Source organism: Salvelinus fontinalis, chromosome 42, assembly GCF_029448725.1.
Source record: "Salvelinus fontinalis isolate EN_2023a chromosome 42, ASM2944872v1, whole genome shotgun sequence".
NCBI classification, from domain to species: Eukaryota; Metazoa; Chordata; class Actinopteri; order Salmoniformes; family Salmonidae; genus Salvelinus; species Salvelinus fontinalis.
The window spans coordinates 6,328,530-6,351,624 of NC_074706.1; the positions used below are offsets into that span (position 1 = coordinate 6,328,530).

General features: G+C 45.0%; 1 protein-coding gene across 2 annotated transcripts in view; it reads right to left on the reverse strand.

The window, feature by feature from the left end:
- Positions 1 to 23,095, reverse strand: part of LOC129841129 (F-box/WD repeat-containing protein 7) — a 202,558-nt gene that overhangs the window by 116,392 nt on the left and 63,071 nt on the right. For both annotated transcript variants that reach the window (XM_055909246.1, XM_055909245.1), the window contains exon 3: positions 7,608 to 8,342. In XM_055909246.1, coding sequence (XP_055765221.1) covers positions 7,608 to 8,273 — 666 coding nt within the window. In that variant the 5' untranslated portion in view covers positions 8,274 to 8,342. The remainder of the gene's footprint in view (positions 1 to 7,607; positions 8,343 to 23,095) is intronic.

Sequence of the window (23,095 nt, forward strand, 5' to 3'; positions counted from 1 at the left end):
AGGATAGTTTTATGATATCATAAGCCATCTACCACAGTCTGACCGATGCTAGTTTATGTTAAGCCTATTGCAATGAACTAACCTTGTCCTTTATATATACACACACACAGTAGACAAACTGCACGACAGTGTCCAAACGGACAGCAACCATATCTAAACATCCAATACGGCATTCAATAATCATCACGTTGTAATACTGTTTGATGGCATGCCTCTTTAAATGCTTGGAAGAGAGAGGTATCTGTTGTAGAGAACACAATAGAAGTTGATCAGAGCGCTACAGCAGGTTAGTTACAGGTTAGAGGTCATTTGAAGAGGTCGTCAGTGGTGTAGAGATCGTTAATGTACAGCATGTGAGTAGTCATGGAGCGCAGGTTAAATCCCAGAGTTCACTGTACCTTGTGGGAAACATGACCCCACAGAGTGGGAGAGTGCTTTGTCGCTGACTCTCTCTCTCTCTGTGTGTGTGTGTGTGTGTGTGTGTGTGTGTGTGTGTGTGTGTGTGTGTGTGTGTGTGTGTGTGTGTGCGTTAAGCAGCAGAGGAACTTGGCAGGCAGTCAGGTTGAGAGTGATGGAGAGTAAGGGGAGGAAGAGAGGGTCTAATTCAGGAGCCTCTCTTAACCCAGGCCCTGTAGTTCAGAGAGTCACAAGCCCCCCCATCTGTCCCCTTCTCAAGACACGCCAGGCAGAACAGCTTACTGACACATTCCTCCACACAGGCAGCAGCCTACTCAGACTTTAACACAGGGCTGTTTCTACATACCAGCCCCGTGTTGGTTCCAGCACTTCCACACCTCTCACGGTGTTTACTATATCACACATACGTCCATCCCACCGGGATTCAAGACACTCGAAATCCAATAGCAAAGCCCATAAAGCCTAAAGATGCACTGCAATCAAGGCTGTTTCTACATTCAGGCCTGATGTTGGGAGCAACACTTGAACCTCTCACAGTTTGTCATCTCTGCTCAATCACATACTCCATGGACCACCACACCACGATTGGAAACACTGGCTATAATAGTATAGCATATGACATAGCACAGCCTATTTAGTCCACACACCGCTAACATGCACACAGGCTTGTTTAAAAGCACTTCTCCTATCCCTTGAATATAGGATATTTGACCCTGTTCAGTTCCTCCTTAATACAAACAGACTGCGTCTCCAGCTGTGAAAATATATCTCAGACACACTCCAAAAGGCAACACAAAAGGACTGAATACACTGTTGGGGGGAGGGGGGACTTGATCCCCAGAGGCACTAAGAGATACTGCCAGTCTAAAATACCCAACTGGTTGTCATGAATTCTAAAACAAGAGCTCTCGGTCAGAGAAATCCAACAGCTTATTTTCTAAATTAAATATTTCATTTCTCTAGCTGTTTGGCTTCCGGAGATTTAAATTCTGATTGCATATTCTCCATAATGAACGAGCGTTCTCTTCAGCCCACTAAGCCATACTTCAGGATCTGCATGCCAAGGACATCTCGACAAACAGTGAGCCAGAGAAAGACACTCGTCTTTACACACCGCTATAAAAACACTGGTAATATCAACTAGCTTTAGACTCAGATCGTCCCTCCTGAATACATATTGGAACTAGGAATCGAAGTTTAATCCATGATGAACTCTTTCTTGGTACTAAAAAAACAGCGATTCTCAACTGGTGGGAGGTTCTGAGTGCGTCGCGGGTGTCTGAGTAAAAAATACTCCAGTCTGAACTGAAACGACTTAAACCAGGTATTAGGTGTGTAGAAATTATAATGAACTTACATTTAATTATTTAACAATTTTTCTTCAATTATAATATTTTTAATATAGAACTATTAGCAGCGCTATGTTGGTTGATTTTGTGGCCTCAAGCCAGTGAGTTAATTAACATTCTTCATCAAGAATATGGGCACCATTTAATTACTGACAATGAAAGAGGTGGGAATGTTGTTCCCTCGTCATATAACTGCTACATTTACTACTAATATAGAATTCAAAATAGGTTTCCAGATTGTATTTGTGATTATTTTCCGCGATGCTACTATTGGGTCGCGACTGAGACAACCTTGTGCAATTTGGGTTCCGAGGCAGTACCAGTTGAGAACCACTGCTATAAACTGATGTCTATGATTAGATATAGGACTATGCCTGCGGGGGCAGAGCTAATCTAGATAACCAGGACATCGTCCGACATCTACTCAAAACTATGTCCATTATCAGAGCCTAGGCTCTTGTACAGTAACTTTTTATCTAACCGTTATTTAACTGATTGCTGGTGTTGCTGGCCATTTGGCGCTAACGTGGTGAGAACCAGAGAGGGACATGACTTTGGGGTCGTGCTGTGACAGAGACAGAGGTCAATAGGTCACGGCCAGTCGTGGGTCCGTGGGAATTCTTTCAAACCAATAACTAAGGAGGATGGAGGTAGGGAGCATGACTTCAAACCCTGAGCCCTGACCAGAGCTTCTGGGCTGGCCACTACGGGGGTATTCAGAGCAGATGTGCTGTTCTCCAGTTATATTTCTCCCAACCTCCCTCTTCCTAAAGATGGACTGTCTAAAAATATGTTGGCGTTTACGTGTTCTAAGAAAGTGCTCTCCAACTGTAACGCATAACGAGAAATAACAAATACTCAATTAAGAGATGAAACTGAATCAAGGTCAATTACAGAGCAATCTGAATCCCCAGCTGGAGGTTGGCTTTCCTCGAGGTCCGGCAGCAGTTGAACTTGTGTCTTGTCGCAAATTCAGCACAGGCAGCAACACCAGACAGTCCGACACACACGAAGCAAATTGAAAACGCTTGACACTCCTGGAGATAATTGCGTGAGAAGAGAATCATAATCACCATCTCCACTTCAACATACAAATCCTTCAGACAGCAGGTCACTCCGTTACCGACCATGACGTCACTGATATTGAAATCGGTAACCTTCCAGGATTAAGAGACTGTACCCGTTAGCGGTCCTCTGAGGCCGCCACTCCTAGCCTAGTAAGACATCAGTGTCAGCTGGCGCGCGGCAACCACCACACACAATCAAGATCGACAGTTAGGTCAAAGTCTTTCAGGACAATGTTAGCTGTGTAGCCAAGTACAACCAGCCGTCTCGAGAAAACAAACCCAGAGAAACACACAGACAACAGTAACAACGCCACACATGCTCACCAGTAGCAGCGCCACCTTCTTCATGGTGCGATTCCCCATTGCAGGAGGACGACAACGGCTCAGGCTGGACTGGAGGATGAGGAGCAGTCAGAGCTTTTCAGTAACAGTGAGAGAGACGGGTCACTTCCCTGTTGTTGACAAGTGTTACTGTCACAGCTCCCCTGCTTGTGGCGCGGATGTGAATGGATTCGCATTCACTGCCACAATAGCTCTCCCTCCCTCCCCCCTCCTCCTCTCTCTCTCCCTCCCTCCCTCCCCCTCTCTCTCCCTACCTCCCTCCTCTCTCCCCCCTCCTCCTCCTCCTCTCTCTCTCCCCCCTCCTCCTCCTCTCTCTCTCCCCCCTCCTCCTCCTCCTCTCTCTCCCTCCAAGGTGTTTGCCTGCTACAGCTCGATCACACTCACAGGAGAGAAGGGGGTGGGTTGGCATGGCAAAAAAACCATGTGGCACATTTGATGCCGGCCGGCGGCTGCACGACACGTGTGAAAGGTGAACAGAGCCACATGGCTCGGCATGAAGAGACACATTCCAGGACTGCCTGAAGGGACGCACCACGCGGCCGAGCCTAAGTCACGTTCCATGTTATGTAGAACAAACATGCCTCTCTTGACATGTAGAATAAGGAATCGTGTCAGCTCTATTCATGATATTAACTTCCATCTGTAGCGTTCCAGAACGTTGGCCTACGGAACGTGGCCCGGGGCTGCCTGGGGGAGCTCCAAACCAAGCTCCAGCCCTAACTGAAGGCCTGTCCTGTAAATCGGTAGCCCCAATGTCATAGAAGCCCTGGGATAAACTTGGCACTTGACACTTGCCCGAGGACAAAACAGGGGTGGGGGGGGGGGGTAGATGACACACATTCGTCCTTCTCTGGAGTGATAAATCTAGTCCAATAAAATGGTCTCCTTGTCTTTCAGGGGAGGCTCTGTCCTTGTAGCCGAGGGCTACCCCGGGTCCAAGGCTGCCAGGCGGGCCGAGTTTGTCACTTTACTGTCGCTCATTATTACCTCGGACTAATTAAAGAGTGATTTCCGAGGGCGGCTGAAAAGATTTCCCTTCACGGGTTGGCTGAGTGATTTGAGAAGAGCAGCGGGGAATGGATGACCTGTCAGTCCAACACAGCACTGTGTCGATCGCGTTGCCAAGACAGAAGGCAAGATGTGGTTAGACGAGGACACACTGGAGTAGGTGGGCGGCCAAGCACTGAGCTGTGTCCTTGGTGAATGCTCCAGTCTCTCAACTGACTGAGCTGTACTTGAAGTACTATAGGCCTGCTTAAATGGATACGTAGGGCATCATTGCCAATATCCCGATCTACTTCTCCAGAGAATGCTGGTAGCTACCCTTAGACTTCGTCGTTACGCTGACGCTATTTAGCATTGGCTCGCAAAACTACCTCCAACTTCCCTCATACTGGACAGAGACATAAATGACACGAGTTCATCTGACCATGGGAAGTAGATAAAGGGCCTCATTGCCAAAATCCCAACATATCCCTTTAAGAAATAGCCAACCCTACTGTATCAGTCTTTCAAACAATATTTCTGATTGTGTCAACAACCTCAGTTGATTGACGACCTATAACCTGATATCCAATTAGAGTAGAAGTAAAGCTCAGCTGAAGGAAACACAGTGGTGCTCAAGAGCGACTTTGAGAAGCGTCACTGGGAACAATCCTTCAAGACACCCAATCTTCACTTATGGATCCTCAAAATAGAAGGTAAGGCTTCTTGAAGTCAGCACTTTTGCTGCTTCTACCAAGACGGAATGTCAGACCCGGGTCAGGCATGCAACCCAAGAAAGGTTGCCAGCTACTGCTACATGTCAATCAGCACGTAACATTCTCCCTGTATGACCTATGCATTGTAGAGTATAGAAATAGAATGTCTAGTAATTCCAGATCAGCGGTATTCAACTCTTACCCTACGAGGTTCAGAGCCTGCTGGTTTTCTGTTCTACCTGATAATTCATTGCACCCACCTGATGTCCCAGGTCTAAAATCAGTCTGATTCGAGGGGAACAAATGAAGGGGGAAAAACGCGGTGGGACTGGCTCCGAGGTCCAGAGTTGCGTTTGAGGGTCATAGTAGCTATTACAGACTACTGTAAATGTTCTCTTAGAAGTTTCTATAGGCCGATATGGTATAATTGCTTGATATGGCATTAACACATTGCTGTAGCATTGCAATCTGACCAGAGACAGCCTGACAAATGGCTGAGGCGTACAGCTAGCGGAGTGTAGAAGGTATGTGAATAGCATTTCAAGACCAAATCACAGGCCTTTTATTTGCCATTTTCAACAGTCGAGAAATTAACTCCATGAATTAAAAATTGTAGTAACTTATTTTGAACACAAGGGGGAGCCATTGGATTAGAAATACAGCAATACTGTACTGCTCTGTTAAGGACTAGAGACTTGTGGATCACGTTCAGTATCAACAATTGCTCATGTCATGCCTGGAGGCAAGGGTCGCTAGATTATTAGGCACTGTTAGAGGTTTTGCACATTTCTGAAAGTGTCTGCTTTGAAACAGAGCTTGACTGCTTACCGTCATAGAGGTTTTGCACATTTCTGAAAGTGTCTGCTTTGAAACAGAGCTTGACTGCTTACCGTCATAGAGGTTTTGCACATTTCTGAAAGTGTCTGCTTTGAAACAGAGCTTGACTGCTTACCGTCACCTTCTCAGGGATATGAAAAAGCAAGGACCTATTCACACATTACTGTACCCGTTTCTATGTACATTCAGAACATCACACACACAACATAAAAACTGACCACAGGTTAGTGATGTCCCAATACCAGAATTTTGTCTTTGATACCGACACCAGGTTCAGTATCATAATACTAGATACCATCATGATACCAAGGGGGGGAAAAGAAGGCCTATTAGCCAGCCACAGAATGCTACTTGGTGCAGACAGACCTTTAGGAGTTCAATATTCTTTTTTTTTAAGGCAATATTATTACATTTGACATAGATTAAGATTTTTTTTGTATGCATTAATGAATCAAATCATACAATCAATTTGACTTTGTTTTTACCAATCTAACTACATAACAATAGAACGGTAATCATTTATTTGAATGGTAAATCTCTATTGATAAATTGGGGAATTCAAGATGTAGCCTTGGCCTATTCACAATACAGGTGAATGCATATTCAATAGGAGTGTGTGCAAGCATTTAGTTATTGTTTTGGCTGATTTCACAGGGCTACAGATGAAACAATCTGTTACCCTTCCATTTGGGACTTATTTTATTGTACTGATCAACAACATTTGCATAGAAGAAAAAACGTATTTTATAAAATTTAGTAATGTAGCTGTCTCTTTCAGACCCATGATGTCATTCACACTTAGTTTGGGGCTCCAGCAAAGAATCTTGACTGGAAGAGACTTGAGGCGAGGGAGATTACATGAATGAATACATTTTTGGAAGACAATCAGCTTTGAAATCAGCAGTAGTGTGTGTTATGGTTTGCATATTATCGCCAGCAAGGTACTAGGGTAGTGAACTGATGAATGCTTCAGCTGTAAGCTAGCAAGGAAACTTATCTTACAAAGCTGGAAGCTACCAGTATCTTCTTGTTCTAGCCTGTAATGGACATTGTTGCCATTTTGCAATCTTCACGGGTGTTAACTTCTGCTCAGTATAAGTGGTGATGCAGCCCAGACTCCCAGTGTGTGCAGTGGTTCCTCAGGCCAGGCTAGAGACAGTATGAGTGGGGAGCTAACGTGATGCAGCTCAGACTCCCAGTGTGTGCAGAGGCCAGGCTAGAGACAGTATGAGTGGGGAGCTAACGTGATGCAGCCCAGACTCCCAGTGTGTGCAGTGGCCAGGCTAGAGACAGTATGAGTGGGGAGCTAACGTGATGCAGCCCAGACTCCCAGTGTGTGCAGTGGCCAGGCTAGAGACAGTATGAGTGGGGAGCTAACGTGATGCAGCCCAGACTCCCAGTGTGTGCAGTGGCCAGGCTAGAGACAGTATGAGTGTGGAGCTAACGTGATGCAGCCCAGACTCCCAGTGTGTGCAGTGGCCAGGCTAGAGACAGTATGAGTGTGGAGCTAACGTGGTGCAGCCCAGACTCCCAGTGTGTGCAGTGGCCAGGCTAGAGACAGTATGAGTGTGGAGCTAACGTGATGCAGCCCAGACTCCCAGTGTGTGCAGTGGCCAGGCTAGAGACAGTATGAGTGGGGAGCTAACGTGATGCAGCCCAGACTCCCAGTGTGTGCAGTGGCCAGGCTAGAGATAGCAATGAGGAAGCGGACTATGCACGATAAGGCGATGTCGGCTGCGCTGATACAGACTTGATCCTCTCTCAAATCAGAAGATGGCGTGAGACATTTGACAGAAGAACGAAAGTAACAATTCTCGTAGAGAACCGTTTTTGAAGGTTCTAGTATCTAGTAAGTTCTGGTATACTGTGAAACACTAACACTGGTCCGGTCTTACCTTCTTCTTGATGGGTGAGCTTTGGTGTTGGCATCCCGAGGACTGGTCCAGGTTGTTGTTGGGGACAGAGGCATCACTCCTGAGGGAGGGTGTGTGAAGGCCGTCCTCCCCCTCCTCTTCTTCTTCCTCCTCCTCCTCCCTCCCGCTCTCCTCCGAATGCTCAAAGTCATCACTGTCCTGGTCCATCTCCTCCTCGTCCTCCTCATCCCTCCCCGTTCTCTCTCCTCCCCCTGTCCTTTCCTCCTGCTCTCCCTGCTGGCTGCCACTGTTGTTGTTCTCCTCTTCCTCCTCCTCCTCCTCGTCATCCCCCCCCTGTTGCCGTCGCTCCGCCTCCCACATCCACCGGCCGCTCTTAGTCACTCCTCCGTTCATCTCGTTGGGTACTCCTCCTCCATCCTCCTCTCCCTGGGGTCCATTCTCCCTGGAGGTCCACGGCTCTTCCACTCCTTCCCCCCCTGCCGAGGCCGCAGGCTGGACTCTGGACTGCTGGTGTTCTTGGTCCTCCACCACCCGGTTCATATGCTCCTCCTCGTCGGCCTCCTCTCCAGGCTGCTGGCCCTGGGGCGTCCGGGCCGAGGAGGAGGCGTTACCTCGCTGGGCCCCCGGGCCCCCTCGCCGGCCCCCCAGGCCCCGCCTGCTGCCCCCCGACAGCAGATCCTGGTTCATTTCCAAAAGCCAGCTTGCTACCTCCTGGACCTTCACTAGGCTGTCTGAGGAGGAGAAGGGCTTGGCATTCTGTAGGAGAGAGATACGAAAAGAGCGAGAGAGAGAGGGAAAAAAACAGAGGGGGGAGAAAAGAGGAGATAGAGTTATCCATCTCATTCACACAGACAATTGCAATGCTGACGCTCACCGAAATAAAGTGGAAATAACCCCTTCATCTATTATTCATAACGGTAGAAATAAAACAAAGCATTTGTGCTGGGAGATGCACGAAATGGTTGCATTTTGGTGGGGAGACAATAGAGAAAATCTTTGGCTCACACAGCACGGGCCTTGGAACTTCTACAATAACTAACTACCAAGCCTCAGCGTCACACACACACACACACACACACACACACACACACACACACACACACAGAGAGACAGAGCTACTGGCATTCTAGCCTCTGACACAGCCAATGAACACAGCCCATCTGTCATGATATGAAAGCAGCGACACTCCTGGCTCCATAAGGAAGAATCCAGTCCAACTACTGTTCTTAACCATTGGGGTAGTTTGGAATTGGATGGCGGCTGTGGAACATTGTTCAGAATGAGAATGAAAGTCCAGCTCTGTTATGTTTAGAGCTGTTTGTCATCCGAGGCTGCTGGTCTACGGACAGTGAATCTGGTGGTTCCCAGAAACTTTAGCCTAATCAAAATAAATCAAAATATACTGTGCTGAGGAATTTAACTCTCTTGTCTTGGTAAACATACTGTAGGCTTGTGTCAGACAGCTTGTCCATGCTGTTTGAAGCCTGCCGTTATTCACAAAATTATAGAAGTTTATCACGCAAGCATGACATGATGTAGCCCGTTTGTGCCGTCTTGCCAACTCCTACTGACAGCACAAACAGATCTGGGACCAGGTAAGGGTGTAAGCCTACATCAGAATAAAAGGCCATGTTCGCTAGTTAGATGACAGAGACCCTGTACCAGAACCTGATGGAGCCAAGTTACCCAACATGACAACGCCTTCACTCTGAAGTCAAAGTGTCAGAAAGCTCATTATGCACGGCCTGAATATGAGAATGAATATGACGTTAGTCCATTAGCCGTGACGGCTAGAGTTTGCAAAGACAAGTGAGGGACTGAGTGAGGGAGAGGAGGAGAGCAGGCTGGAGGAGAAGGAGTGAGAGAGCAGGGGAACATGGGAACAGTGGAAAAGCTCCATCCCAGGCATGTTGTTTCGTCAGCCTCTTGGGTGATCAGTGTAGGTCTATGTGACAGACTAGAACAGGACACATTCACCTTGCTCAGGTACGCAGACAAAGTTGAACCTGAATGAGTTCCCTCAGAGCCATGCATTTAGAGAAATACATGACTGAGTTCACGGTCAGTGTCCCTCACTCTTCTAGGAGATTACAGTAGGAAGGTTGTCTAACAGACACACCAAACCCATCTGTCACCTGGTGGAAAATAGCCGAGCATAACCTACATGCCATCCCCTCCTTTTGAAGTCGGCCACATTCTGTCTCCAGTTCCCCAGGAGAGGTGACAGTTTGAGAGACTGGACCGCCTCCACTGACACCAACAGGAAGTGAGCGCACTCCGTTGGAACAGGAATAGACGCCGGCCTGCCTGTGAATTCCATTCAGAGGACGAGTCAATCTGACAATGACTGTCTTTAGTACGACAGCTCTCTTGATAAACTGGCAGGACACTGACACTACGCCAAGGCAATGAATAAGACACTGAAAGAAGAGCCAAGAGAACAGGAATCTGTAGCCTAAACATGCTTCTATAAGGGGGGGGTCAAGAACCTTATTCTTATTTTTACCTTTATTTTACTAGGCAAGTCAGTTAAGAACAAATTCTTATTTTCAATGACGGCCTAGGAACAGTGGGTTAAGTGCCTTGTCCTGGGGCAGAACGACAGATTTTCACCTTGTCAGCTCAGGGATTCGATCTTGCAACCTTTCGGTTACCAGTCCAACACTCTAACCACTAGGCTACCTGCCGCCCCTTATAACCACAGATGTGACCAACATGTGAGAGCACAGATCGCTTTCAATCCGAATCTTGCGTCATAAACATCCTTGATGTTCATTCTGAGAAGAGGTATCCTCTTCCAGTACTTGATTGAAGAACCAGCAGAGGGAGTACTTGTACAGAGTCCTGCTGAAACCCCATTCAAATCAACTAGAGAGGACCATCACCATAGGTCAGAGTTTCCCAAACTCCTTCCTGGGGTCTCTAAGGGGTGCACGTTTTGTTTTTTGCCATAACACTACACAGCTGATTCTAATTAAAGCTTGATTATTAGTTGGTTATTTGAATCAGCTGTGTAGTGCTAGGGCAGAAACCAAAACGTGCCCCCCTTAGTGTCCCGAGGACAGAGCTCGGGAAACCCTGCCATAGATCATTCATCAAAACGTCAACACCAGAGATCATTCATCCACTATGATCAAGATGCTTACGATGATACTGGACCAGCATAATGGTCCATAGACAGATAGCAGCCTACGCTTCATTAAGACAACCTGTATGGCTGCTAATGAGATCATATAAAAGGTCAAAGGTGACGGGTGAGCAGCAGAGGAGTTACATGCATAGAACTGGAATTACATTGTGCTTTTTACCATTCTAGTATTTATATTTCTATGGTTATAAAGGCAGTGTTAAGACAGAATAAAACATTTGTCAGCGTTAATCAGACAGGGGAAACAGTGGGAGGTCAATACAAATTCTATAAGCCAGCAACGGCCCTGGGAGAGCGCACACACACACACACACACACACACACACACACACACAGTTGGAGCTGTTGTGTGTAATGACAGGATGCCATTAGATTGTGTGTAACAAGGTAGAAGGTGACAAGAATAAAATGGCAGCACTCAGGACAAGAGGGCCAGACTCTCTCCATAGCACATAATGTGGCACAGAGCTGGCCCTTCTGTGGGAGCGGGGCCCATTCAAACATGCCCAACAGTTGCTTTACCGTTATGGTTAGACCTATCCTTTACTGGGCAGGTGCCTCTAGTCTAGCCTATACAACGCAAGTACCTTTCAGCAGCACTTAAGAAAACACATAATTATCCAGCTGCACATTTACTACTACAGCAATGAACTGGAAGTACGGAGCCCCAAGGGCCCAACAGCAGAGTAGTGGCGTGGACTACCTGGAATTTCTATCAGCCACAAGCACCTGCTCTAGCTAGTTTATTTCCTAACCAAATACACATGACTATTTCCTTCTGAAGATGTATTTTTCATTTTGGGCTTGTTTTAAGATAGAGGCAGCTACTCGTTTGATGACTTCAACCTTGGACAATCAGCGGGGTTCCTCCAGCAACGTTTAATCAACCTCCAATTAACGTAAGAGAATGTTTTCCGACCGCCGTACCGACCCAGTGCTTTGCTCGTTAGCGTAACCCCTCTGATTAATGTTGATTCCAACAGGAGGGGAAATGTTAGTGCTAATTAGACCACCCAATCAAGAGAGAGAGAGCCCAGACAGAAGGCTGGCGGAGGTGAGAGTTTGAGACACTGGCTGGTGTCAGAGTGTCTGCTATATTGCTTTAAATACAGAAGCTCTCTCTCGCTCTCTCCCCCCCACCCTCCTGCCCCTGCTCGGTGTAATTGGGGATGGTTAAAGCATTCGTCGTTTCATGTTTGGCTCTGATCTGTGGGGCCCCAAATCCTGCTGTGAACACATTGCTAAAAATCAGCCACAGGGGCAGGAATTACAGTACAGCGGAGGGATTATCCAGCGCAGGGCAGATCCAGGGGTGAATGGAGGGATGCAGCAGGGCAGCACAGCTGGGGGACTGATGGAGGAAGCTATTAAAACGCTGGTTAGGGGAGGTGGAGGGGGAGTCAATGCACCTGTTGGGAACCGTGGGAAAATTGACTAAGTCCTAAATGGCACCCTAGTCCCTATATAGTGCACTACTTTTGACCAGGGCTCATAGTGTTCTGGTCAAAGTAGTGCACTTTCTACAGGACAGGGTGCTATTTGGGACACATCCATAATGTGCTTAACTTTTCCTGGAAGGACGCTTGATTGGTAGATGTCCCTCGTCTTTATAGGAGCAGTTGGAGGACAATGTTGCTGTCCCAACATGCCTTGCACTGAGGTTATTTCCGTGTGACTGAACAGATGTGCTTAGACCTTAAGACTGTTTGTGCTATTGAGAATATTACTAACTCAAATACTGTTCTCTCTCGCCCACCCTTCCTGCCTGCCTCGCTCTCACACAGTTCTCAATGGAACATGACTGAGCCACTCTCTCCGGCCACTGACATACTGCATCTGTAAATATGTCCTGAATGGCGCCCCATACTGGCCATCAGCTCTCTGGGGACACAGGCATCTGGGCATGGGTCACCCCTGTAACCCCTCAATGCCCCCCAGGGTAGCAGGGTTTCCTAGTACACTAGTGCTTGGGAAATGACCTTTATCTAGGCAGGGTTCCTCCATGCTTCCTTCATTTCATTCCGTCATCCACTCTTCACTGGTTGTGCTCTAGCTAAACAGACTCCTGGTGGGAAGATGGTCTAATCTTTAACCCCTGACACGCCAGGGAATTGGCTTTTATGGATAGAGCTAAACTGAAATGTTTCTTACAGAAGAAAAATGGAATTAGTTTGCATAACCATAGTAGCAATTAGAAATGAACAGTTTGAAGATCATGGGAAAATTAGACTCAAAAGGTGAGAACCGTTACAGCTCAACTGACAAGACTAAATCCAAACATTATGATTTTATGTGCCTTTTACATTTATTGTACCTTTCGCGGGATTTGTTGATAACGAAATGGGAAAACACTCTGGATACATTCAGTAACATAAGAACATTCTTGGGAAATGTGGGGTAGGTGCAACATAAGACCCCAAAAAATGACAAGGGTTTTGAGTGAGAGGTCTAACTGGTGTTTCCAAGTCCCCACACACACGTCTCCATAGTGTGCACAGTTGACTCAGAAAAAGGGTCTTCAACTATAAGGGGCTTTTGGAGCTCTCCTAGCTGTGCCGTTGAGGAACTAGAGCGAGTACACTTGTAGTTGTTTCGTTTGGAACACAGCCCTGCATCCCCGCCATCACACAATTACTGTTTACGCGATCCAAAAACGGGTCAGGCAGACATCTGAAAGCTTGTTCCATTGCCAACATGACTAGCTAAATGACAAAACCCGATTTTACAGTGTGAGGCTTTCACAAAGCAATTCAGAGAAGCAGGCCGTCATTTTGGTGCGCACATAATGTAGTCGTGTCCATTCAGATGTGTGGTCCGTTGCAAATGTTCTTCACAACACATGTTCATTGCGTTCAGAACAACCCAGGGTAGAGCGCCTTGTAACTGTACATCAAACACAGTAATCATAAATGTTGACACTGTGACGTGACATTTTATGTGGAAATGTAAAGTGCACATTTGGATACAATTGTTTGGCTTGCGTGTATGACATCAACGCGGTATTTGTTATAATCCTCAATGTCTCATCTTTTAAAATATATAGTCCTCGTAATTTACAGCATTTCCTTCCATCAGACAAAAATGATTTGCAGACGTTGCCCAATTAGCGGGAGGGATGGGGGCAACTTCTTGTCGCGTGCGCGGTGCTCAAATTCAGAACGGCTGTCAGTCAAATCCCATCCAGCGCTGTGTAGCTCAGAGCCAGAGCTCTGACGTCATGTACAGCGTGCTACTGTAGCGCCACTACGTTCCTATTTAGGCGCTTATCCGTGTCCAAATCTGCCATTTTCAACCCGTATACGGGTACGAGTGTAAAGGGCTACATGCTACTTACTATGTGAATGTGTGACCACTTCAGCTCCACGATCTGAGTTGCTATGCAGCCCAGCCCTGGTGTCAGTTCAAATCGCAGCCAGTGTTATTACTCTGTGGATGAGAGAGCACAGCCTCTGACTCGGAGGCGTCAGGACCTGGCACCACGTCAAGCGTTTAAGTGGAAGAGGGAGGAAGAGAGACACAAGACAAAGCTGCATCTCCCATGCCAGCCTCCCGGCTTGCACTAAGAAGTGCGAGTACGTGGGTGTGTAGTGTTTCTGTAGGGGGGAGGGGTCCTTATGTATACATCTCCATTGCAAACACAACATTGTAATAACCATCCAGCATGTAAAATAGCAGACTGTCTGGTTAGCAAGTCAAGGTCCAGCCACTGCATCAGAGGATTCAACTTCTATTTCTCTGCAGTCTTCACAAGAAGGTTATTGGCCAGTAGTCAGGCCGTCTCTATAATACTAAGCTAGCGGTGTCTGTTCTCTGATGTCAGGGTCTTTGACGGTGGGGAATTGGGCGTCAGGGGAGACTCTCTCTCTGGTGGCGTGGGCAGCTGTCACTAGGCAACTCTGGGGATCAGAGAGGTGACCGTCTGACAGTCTCCTCACCACATCACTGACCAAACAACCCCCCCCCCCCCCCCCGAACTGTGCCAATTAGGCCTACTAGAACATAAAAGACAATAGTAAAGCATCGTACTTAGTGACCTAAATAATGTATAGTTCTCAGAAACGCCTGTAGCAAATGCTGGATTAAATAAATAAATATATATCCTGAGAAAGCGGCAGATGGTGATTTCTCCAAGTGGTGTGTCCACTCTAGCGCGTCAGATTTACAGCAGATAGATAGCTTAGCTAAAGAGGGTAAAGCCTTGAAGGTCCATTTAGTCTGGTCAGGTGTTCTGGATTGACGAGTGCCATGGGGGCAGAATGGGATGTCTGTTTGGATCGCCATGGCGACAAATGATGGACATGCAGTCACACACACCTATCAGAACTTGGATCCAGCAGTTGGTTACCACAGGTGACAGTGCTGAAGGAGTTCAAATCCTGCCGAATGCAACAAGTGTAGACCTTACCGTGAAATGCTTACTTACGAGCCCTTAACCAACAGTGCAGTTCAAGAAGAAGAAAATATTTACCAAATAAAAGAAAGTAAAAAAAAATATTTTAAACACAATAACGAGGCTATATACAGGGGGTACCGGTGCCGAGTCAGTGTGCGGAGGTGCAGGTTAGAGGTCATTTGTACATGTAGGTAGGGGCGAAGTGACTACGCATAGATAATAAACAGCAAGTAGTAGCCGTGTAAAAACAAATAGGGGGGGGGGGGGGTCAATGCAATAGTCCGGTGGCCATTTGATTAATCGTTCAGCGGTCTTATGGATTGGAGATAGAAGCTGTTGAGGAGCCTTTTGGTCCTAGACTTGGCGCTTCAGTACCGCTTGCCGTGCGATAGCAGAGAAAACAGTCTATGACTTTGGTGACTGGAGTCTCTGACAATTTCATGGGCTTTCCTCTGACACCGCCTATTATATAGGTCCTGGAATGCAGGAAGCTTGGCACCAGTGATGTACTATGCCATACGCACTAGAGGTCGACCGATTATGATTTTTCATCGCCGATACCAATAATTGGAGGACCAAAAAAAGCCGATACCAATTCAAATCGGCCGATTTTTATATATATTTGTAATAATGACAATTACAACAATACTGAATGAACACTTTTACTTTAACTTAATATAATACAGAAATAAAATCTATTTAGTCTTAAATAAATAATGAAACATACTCAATTTGGTTTAAATAATGCAAAAGCACAGCGTTGGAGAAGAAAGTAAAAGTGCAATATGTACCATGTAAATAAGCTAATGTTTAAGTTCCTTGCTCAGAACATGAGAACATATGAAAGCTGGTGGTTCAATATTCCCAGTTAAGAAGTTTTAGGTTGTAGTTATAGGAATTATGACACGTCAACTATCTCTCTCTATACCATTTGTATTTCATGTACCTTTGACTATTGGATGTTCTAATAGGCACTTTAGTATTGCCAGCATAATGTCAGGAGTTGATAGGCTTCAAGTCAAACCGCGCTGTGCCTCAAGCATTGCTAAGAGCTGCTGGCAAATGCAGTAAAGTTTGAATGAATGCTTACGAGCCTGCTGCTGCCTACCACCGCTCAGTAAGACTGCTCTATCAAATCATAGACTTAATTATAATATAATAACACACAGAAATACGAGCCTTAGGTCATTAATATGGTCGAATCCGGAAACTATAATCTCGAAAACAAAACGTTTATTCTTTCAGTGAAATACGGAACATTTCCGTATTTTATCTAGACATCAATAAGTCTAGATATTCCTGTTACATTGCACAACCTTCAATGTTATGTCATAATTACGTAAAATTCTGGCAAATTAGGCAGCCCATACTGTTGCATATACACTGACTCTGCGTGCAATGAACGCAAGAGAAGTGACACAATTTCACCTGGTTAATATTGCCTGCTAACCTGGATTTCTTTTAGCTAAATATGCAGGTTTAAAAATATATACTTCTGTGTATTGATTTTAAGAAAGGCATTGATGTTTATGGTTTGGTACACATTGGAGCAACAATACGTACCGCATCGATTATATGCAACGCAGGACACGCTAGATAAACTGGTAATATCATGAACCATGTGTAGTTAACTAGTGATTATGATTGATTGATAGATTTTTATAAAGATAAGTTTAATGCTAGCTAGCAACTTATCTTGGCTTCTACTGCATTCGCGTAACAGGCAGGCTCCTCGTGGAGTGCAACGTAATCAGGTGGTTAGAGCGTTGGACTAGTTAACTGTAATGTTGCAAGATTGAATCCCCCGAGCTGACAAGGTAAAAATCTGTCATTCTGCCCCTGATCGAGGCAGTTGAGATTGCGTCATCTGTGGATCTGTGGGGGCAGTAGGCGAATTGGAGAGGGACTGGGGTATCCGGGAGGATGCTGTTGATGTGAGCCATGACCAACCCTTCAAAGCACTTCATGGTTACTGACGTGAGTGCTACGGGGCGGTAATAATTTAGGCAGGTTACCTTCGCTTCCTTGGCCACAGGGACTATGGTGGTCTGCTTGAAACATTACAGAGTCAGTCGGGGAGAGAAAATGTCAGTGAAGACACTTGCCAGTTAGTCGGCGCACGTCCTGGTAATCCATCTGGCCCCGGGGCATTGTGAATTCTGACCGGTTTAACTTCTTGCGAATATAGGGGGTGCTGTTTCGACTTAGCATGAATCGGGCTCCAGATTAACTTCTTGCAACTATAGGGGGTGCTGTTTCGCATTAGCATAATTTTCTCTACAGATTAAACTGCCTAGTACTCAATTCTTGCTCGTACAATATGCATATTATTGTTATTATTGGATAGAAAACACTCTCTAGTTTCTATAGCCGTTTGAATTATGTCTCTGAGTGGAACAGAACTCATTCTACAGCACTTTTCCTCCCAGTGAGTGAGTTTTCAGAACTCTTGGCCTCTGGTTCCAGATCAGTTTTAAAGCCACTGTAAATCCTATGAGGATACAAACACTGCCCACGCCTTCCTCTAGATGTCAGTAAGTGGTGACAATTTGAATGGAGTCGATTGCGCAATCATTGGCTCTATAAATCACCAAATACCAGAAGTAGCGTTCCTTTTGACACTGCGCTCAACGCAAGAAGGATATCTGACTGGCCTTTTTCCAAGCCTTGGTTTAGCCAGTAATATAGCGTCGGTCATCTTTTTACTCGTTATAAGTGTTAGAAACCGTTTTATAGCAATTTATATCCGTTTAGTGCGATTTTGAGGCATTGCTTTGTAATAGACTTTGAAGCTCCGGGCACGTTTCGGGGTCCCGATCGTACGTTAGTGGGCATTTCGACGGACAAGTGAACATCTTTCGACCAAAAGAAGATTAGACCCAAGAAAGGATTCATTGTCCAAGATTCTGATGGGAGAACAGCTCATAGTAAGAACAATTTATGATGATAAATCGTGTTTGTCGAAAAATGTTAAACGCTTATGCCGCCATTTTGTTTGCTATAGCTTCGCTTGGCGCAACCTGTATTGAAAAGTAAGGATAATTTAAAAAATGTAATTCCGCGATTGTATTAAGAATTAAATTGTCTATCAATCGCTGTCCACCCTGTATTTTTTAGTCAAGTTTATGAGTATTTATGTATAAGACTAGATCACTGTCTAATATGGTGCAGGACATTTTCTGACCAGCTGAGCTACTTCTGTCATTGTCTAACCATGATTTTGGTGACTAAATATGCACATTTTCGAACAAACTCTATATGTATGTTGTAATATGATGTTACAGGAGTGTCATCTGAAGAATTCTGAGAAGGTTAGTGAAAAAATTAATATATTTTGGCGATGATAACGATATCGCTCTCTTTGTCTTGAATCAGTGCTCGGGTAACGTTTGCATATGTGGTATGCTAATATAACGATTTATTGTGTTTTCGCCGTAAAACACTTAGAAAATCTGAAATGTCTGAATTCACAAGATCTGTGTCTTTCCATTGCTATGTGCAGTGTATTTTTAAGAAATGTTTTATGATGAGTAAATTGGTAATACACGTTGCTATGTGTAGTAATTCTAGGAGCTTTGGTGAGATTTGTGATGCTGGCTGCAATGGCAATCCTATACCATAAATATGTTATCAGACTGTCATCTGATGAGGTTTTTTCTTGGTTAGTGGCTATCAATATCTTAGTTTAGCCGAATTGGTGATAGCTACTGGTGTTGAGAGAAAATGGTGGACAAAGAAAAATGGTGATTTTTGCTAAAGTGTTTAGCTAATAGATTTACATATTGTGTCTTCCCTGTAAAACATTTAAAAAATCTGAAATGGTGGCTTTATTCACAGGATCTGTATCTTTCATTAGGTGTCATGGACTTGTGATTTAATGATATTTAGATGCTACTATTTAATTGTGACGCTATGCTAGCGATGCTAATCAGTGTGGGGGGGGGGTGGGGGTGGGGGGTGCTCCCGGACCCGGGGTAGAGGCTCCTGAAAGGTTAAACGGCTTCCTACTCAATTCTTGCTCGTACAATATGCATATTATTATTATTATTGGATAGAAAACACTCTCTAGTTTCTATAGCCGTTGGAATTATGTCTCTGAGTGAAACAGAACTCCTACAGCACTTTTCATGACAGGGAGTGAGATTTCAGAAATCTTGCCCCTGTTCCCAGGTCGGTTGTAAAGTCCCTGTAAATGCTATTGAGAAACAAACACTGCCTACGTCTTCCTCTGGATGTCAGTACGTGGTGACGCTTTGAATGGAGTCGATTGCGCAATCAGGGCCTCTATAAAACACCAAAGACTGGAAGTAGCTTTCTTTTCCTGCCCGCGCCTGACGCACGATGGACATCGGACTTGCCTCCTTCCAAGCTGTTGTTTAGCCAGTAATATTTCTCCGGTCATGTTTTTACTCGTTATAGGTGTTAAAAACATCATAAGGTAGTTAATTTGAACCGTTTTATAGCAATTTATATCCGTTTAGGGCGATTATGGCATTTCTGTGTGATGCACTTTGAAGAGCTGGGCACTGAGTGCATGGTGAACTTTAGTGGCCATTTCGACGGGACAAGAGATCGTTCGACCAAAAGACGATTAGACCGGAGAAAGGATTCATTGCCCAAGATTCTGATGGAAGAACAGCTCATAGTAAGAACTATTTATGATGACAAATCGTGTTTGTCGAAAAATGTTAAACGCTTATGCCGCCATTTTGTTTGGTATAGCTTCGCTTGGCGCAACCTGTATTGAAAAGTAAGGATAATTTAAAAAATGTAATTCAGCGATAGCATTAAGAATTAAATTGTCTATCAATCGCTGTCCACCCTGTATTTTTTGGTCAAGTTTATGAGTATTTATGTATAAGACTAGATCACTGTCTAATATGGCGCCCGACATTTTCTGACCAGCTTGGCTACTTTTCTCATTGTCTAACCATGATTTTGGTGGCTAAATATGCACATTTTCGAACAAACTCTATATGTATGTTGTAATATGATGTTACTGGAGTGTCATCTGAAGAATTCTGAGAAGGTTAGAGAAAAAATTAATACATTTTGGTGGTGATAATGCTATCGCTCTTTTTGCCGTGAATCAATGCTGGGGTAATGTTTGCACATGTGCTATGGTAATATAACGATTTATTGTGTTTTCGCTGTAAGATACTTAGAAAATCTGAAATATTGTCTGGATTCACAGGATCTGTGTCTTTCAATTAGTGTACGCTGTGTATTTTTAAGAAATTTTTATGATTAGTAATTAGGTAATACACGTTGCTCTCTGTATTTTTTCTAGTCGAGTTGTGATGGTGGGTGCAATTGTAAACTATGATTTATACCTGAAATATGCACATTTTTCTAACAAAACCTATCCTATACAATAAATATGTTATCAGACTGTCATCTGATGAGGTTTTTTCTTGGTTAGTGGCTATCAATATCTTTATTTGGCCGAATTGGTGATAGCTACTGATGCAGTAAGAAAATGGTTGAGTAAGAAAATTGTTGTCTTTTGCTAACAGTGGTTAGCTAATAGATTTACATAGTGTCTTCCCTGTAAAACATTTTACAAATCAGAGATGATGGCTTGAATCACAAGATCTGTATCTTTCATTTGGTGTCTTGGACTTGTGATTTCATGAACATTTTATTTTATGATATCCCTGTAACTTTAGGCTAGGCTATGCTAGTCAGCTTTTGTGTTGGGGGGGATCCCGCATTCGGGTTAGGGAGGCGTTAGAGGTTAAAGGTCTTGCGCACATCGGCCACAGAGAGCGTTATTACAGAGTCATCTAGAACAGCTGGTGCTCTCGTGCATGCTGCAGTGTTGCTTGCCTCGAAGCGAGCATAAAAAAGGCATTTAGCTCGAGTGGTAGGCTGGGCTGCTCGCGTCTGGGCTTCCCTTTGTAGTCCGTAATAGTTTTCAAGCCCTGCCAAATCCGACGAGTGTCAGAGCCGGTATAGTAGGATTCAATCTTAGTCCTGTATTGATGCTTTGCTTGTTTGATGGTTTATCTGAGGGCATAGCGGGATTTCTTATAGGTTGTCACATTAATGGTTTATTTATCAGGCAGGAGATGAGCAACTTAGCAGCACAGCTAAGAGCGGTGTTACCGAGAAGTGGACTGTGGGCATGTAACAGCCGATATCATCAGTCTCTTAGTTTGCTCCTTGTCAACGCTCCTAAAAAGGTGCACACCATTGGAAGTGATAACAGCTTGCAGACACCTTGCAATGATGTGTTTTTGCATTTTGACCTTCGATTAGTCATGGACGTGAGCATTTGTAATTGTTACCATGTACCTGATACATATGACAGAATATAAAATCAAACCTCAAACCAGTTCTTAACAGTCCACTGGCAAAATGTGACGAGCGTGACACACCAAAGCCATGTTCGATTCAGATGGCCACATTGATATTCTGGTCGAGCGATACTCGTCTGCCAGACTGAAAAGAGGGCAAGGCCAGAAAGACCAGCCGGAATAGCACGTCTCATCCAGTTTCCCTGAACACTAATCATTCCGTAATGGATGACTGATATCTACTTTCAAATTCAGCACCGGGTGGGACAGAACTCTCTGCAGTTAACATGGTCTCAGACTGTTGGGACAGCAAGTGGGAGACAGCAAGTGGGATCCTCCACGTGAACAGATAAGAGGGGTGCAGTGTGTGTCATTTTCCTCTTGCTTTCTCTCCCTTATTACTGTGGCCAATGCTTCTCTGGCAGGCCATTTGTCTCTGAGGAAGCTGGGCCATGGGAGATTGCAGAGTTTCTAAACTACTCTCGCCAAATGGCGTACACACCGCACAGTACACTGCCCTGAACTCAGTCACTGTTACTAGCCGGCACCACCCGGTACTCTACCCTGCACCTTAGACACTGCTGCCCAAAGTACATAGTCAATGAACACTGGTCACTTTAATAATGTTTACCCCACTTCATATGTATATACTAGTCAAGGCTCATCCTATATAATTACTGCTGTACACACCTTTTCTATTCATATATTGTCCATCATGTCTATACACACCATCATATACATGTATATGTATAAATAAACTTTTTGTTGATGTGTGCATTGTTTTGTATTGTTGTGTATTACTGCACTGTTGGAGCTGGAGAAACACGCATTTCGCTGCACCTGCGATAAGACCTGTAAAATAATGTGTGCGTGCGCGACCAATGAAATCACATGCGTTCCAAAAGGAACAGCGCAGACAGATTGGAAGACAACAAGCCGTTCCCGTGGTTACCGGTAAGCTGCTTCCCCCTAAAAAGAAATGTTTCAGAGCAATCATCTGTCCAGCTCGCCTCTAGTGTATGAGCCACTGGATGAACGGATGATAATGAAACTAAAGGACGAAGTAAAAAGAAAAAAAAGGGACAAAAGTTCATTTCAGATCATTCTTTGTAGGGTTTTTCTGTAACATTCACAAGATTTGGGACACACTGAGATCCCCTTGCTTTAGCCCACTGACAAAATGAGACACCATCCAGGTACATTTCTCCAGCCACGCTTCACCTCCTTAGAAAGTGCAGAGACACAGTCGTAGGCTACAACACACAAAAGGAAATGAATGCGCTTTGTGTTGTGGAGCTGCATGCGCCGGCTGGCATTGACAAAGTGACGAGTGGATAGATGGCCGGCCATTTTGTGTCCATTCCCTGAAACTCCTTTTCTTTGTGGCCTCCAGGAAAGAAACTGGGTTGGCTGAGTGGCTCAGTGTGTGGATGCCTGGCTCTCCAAGTCTCAAGAGCTGTGGTGGAGACTGAAGCATTAGCCTCAGATTGCAGGGCTCCCCCTGGGACCTGTATCTCAGAGCTGTGAGCTCGACAGAGGAAGGCTATGAATAGCTGAACCCGGTATACCTCCTATAAGGGAATCGCCAAGGTTCTGTAATTAGGTTCTTAAACATCACATGAAATATGTTTTGTTACTGTTGCCGAAAACAATCACAGTGGAACACACA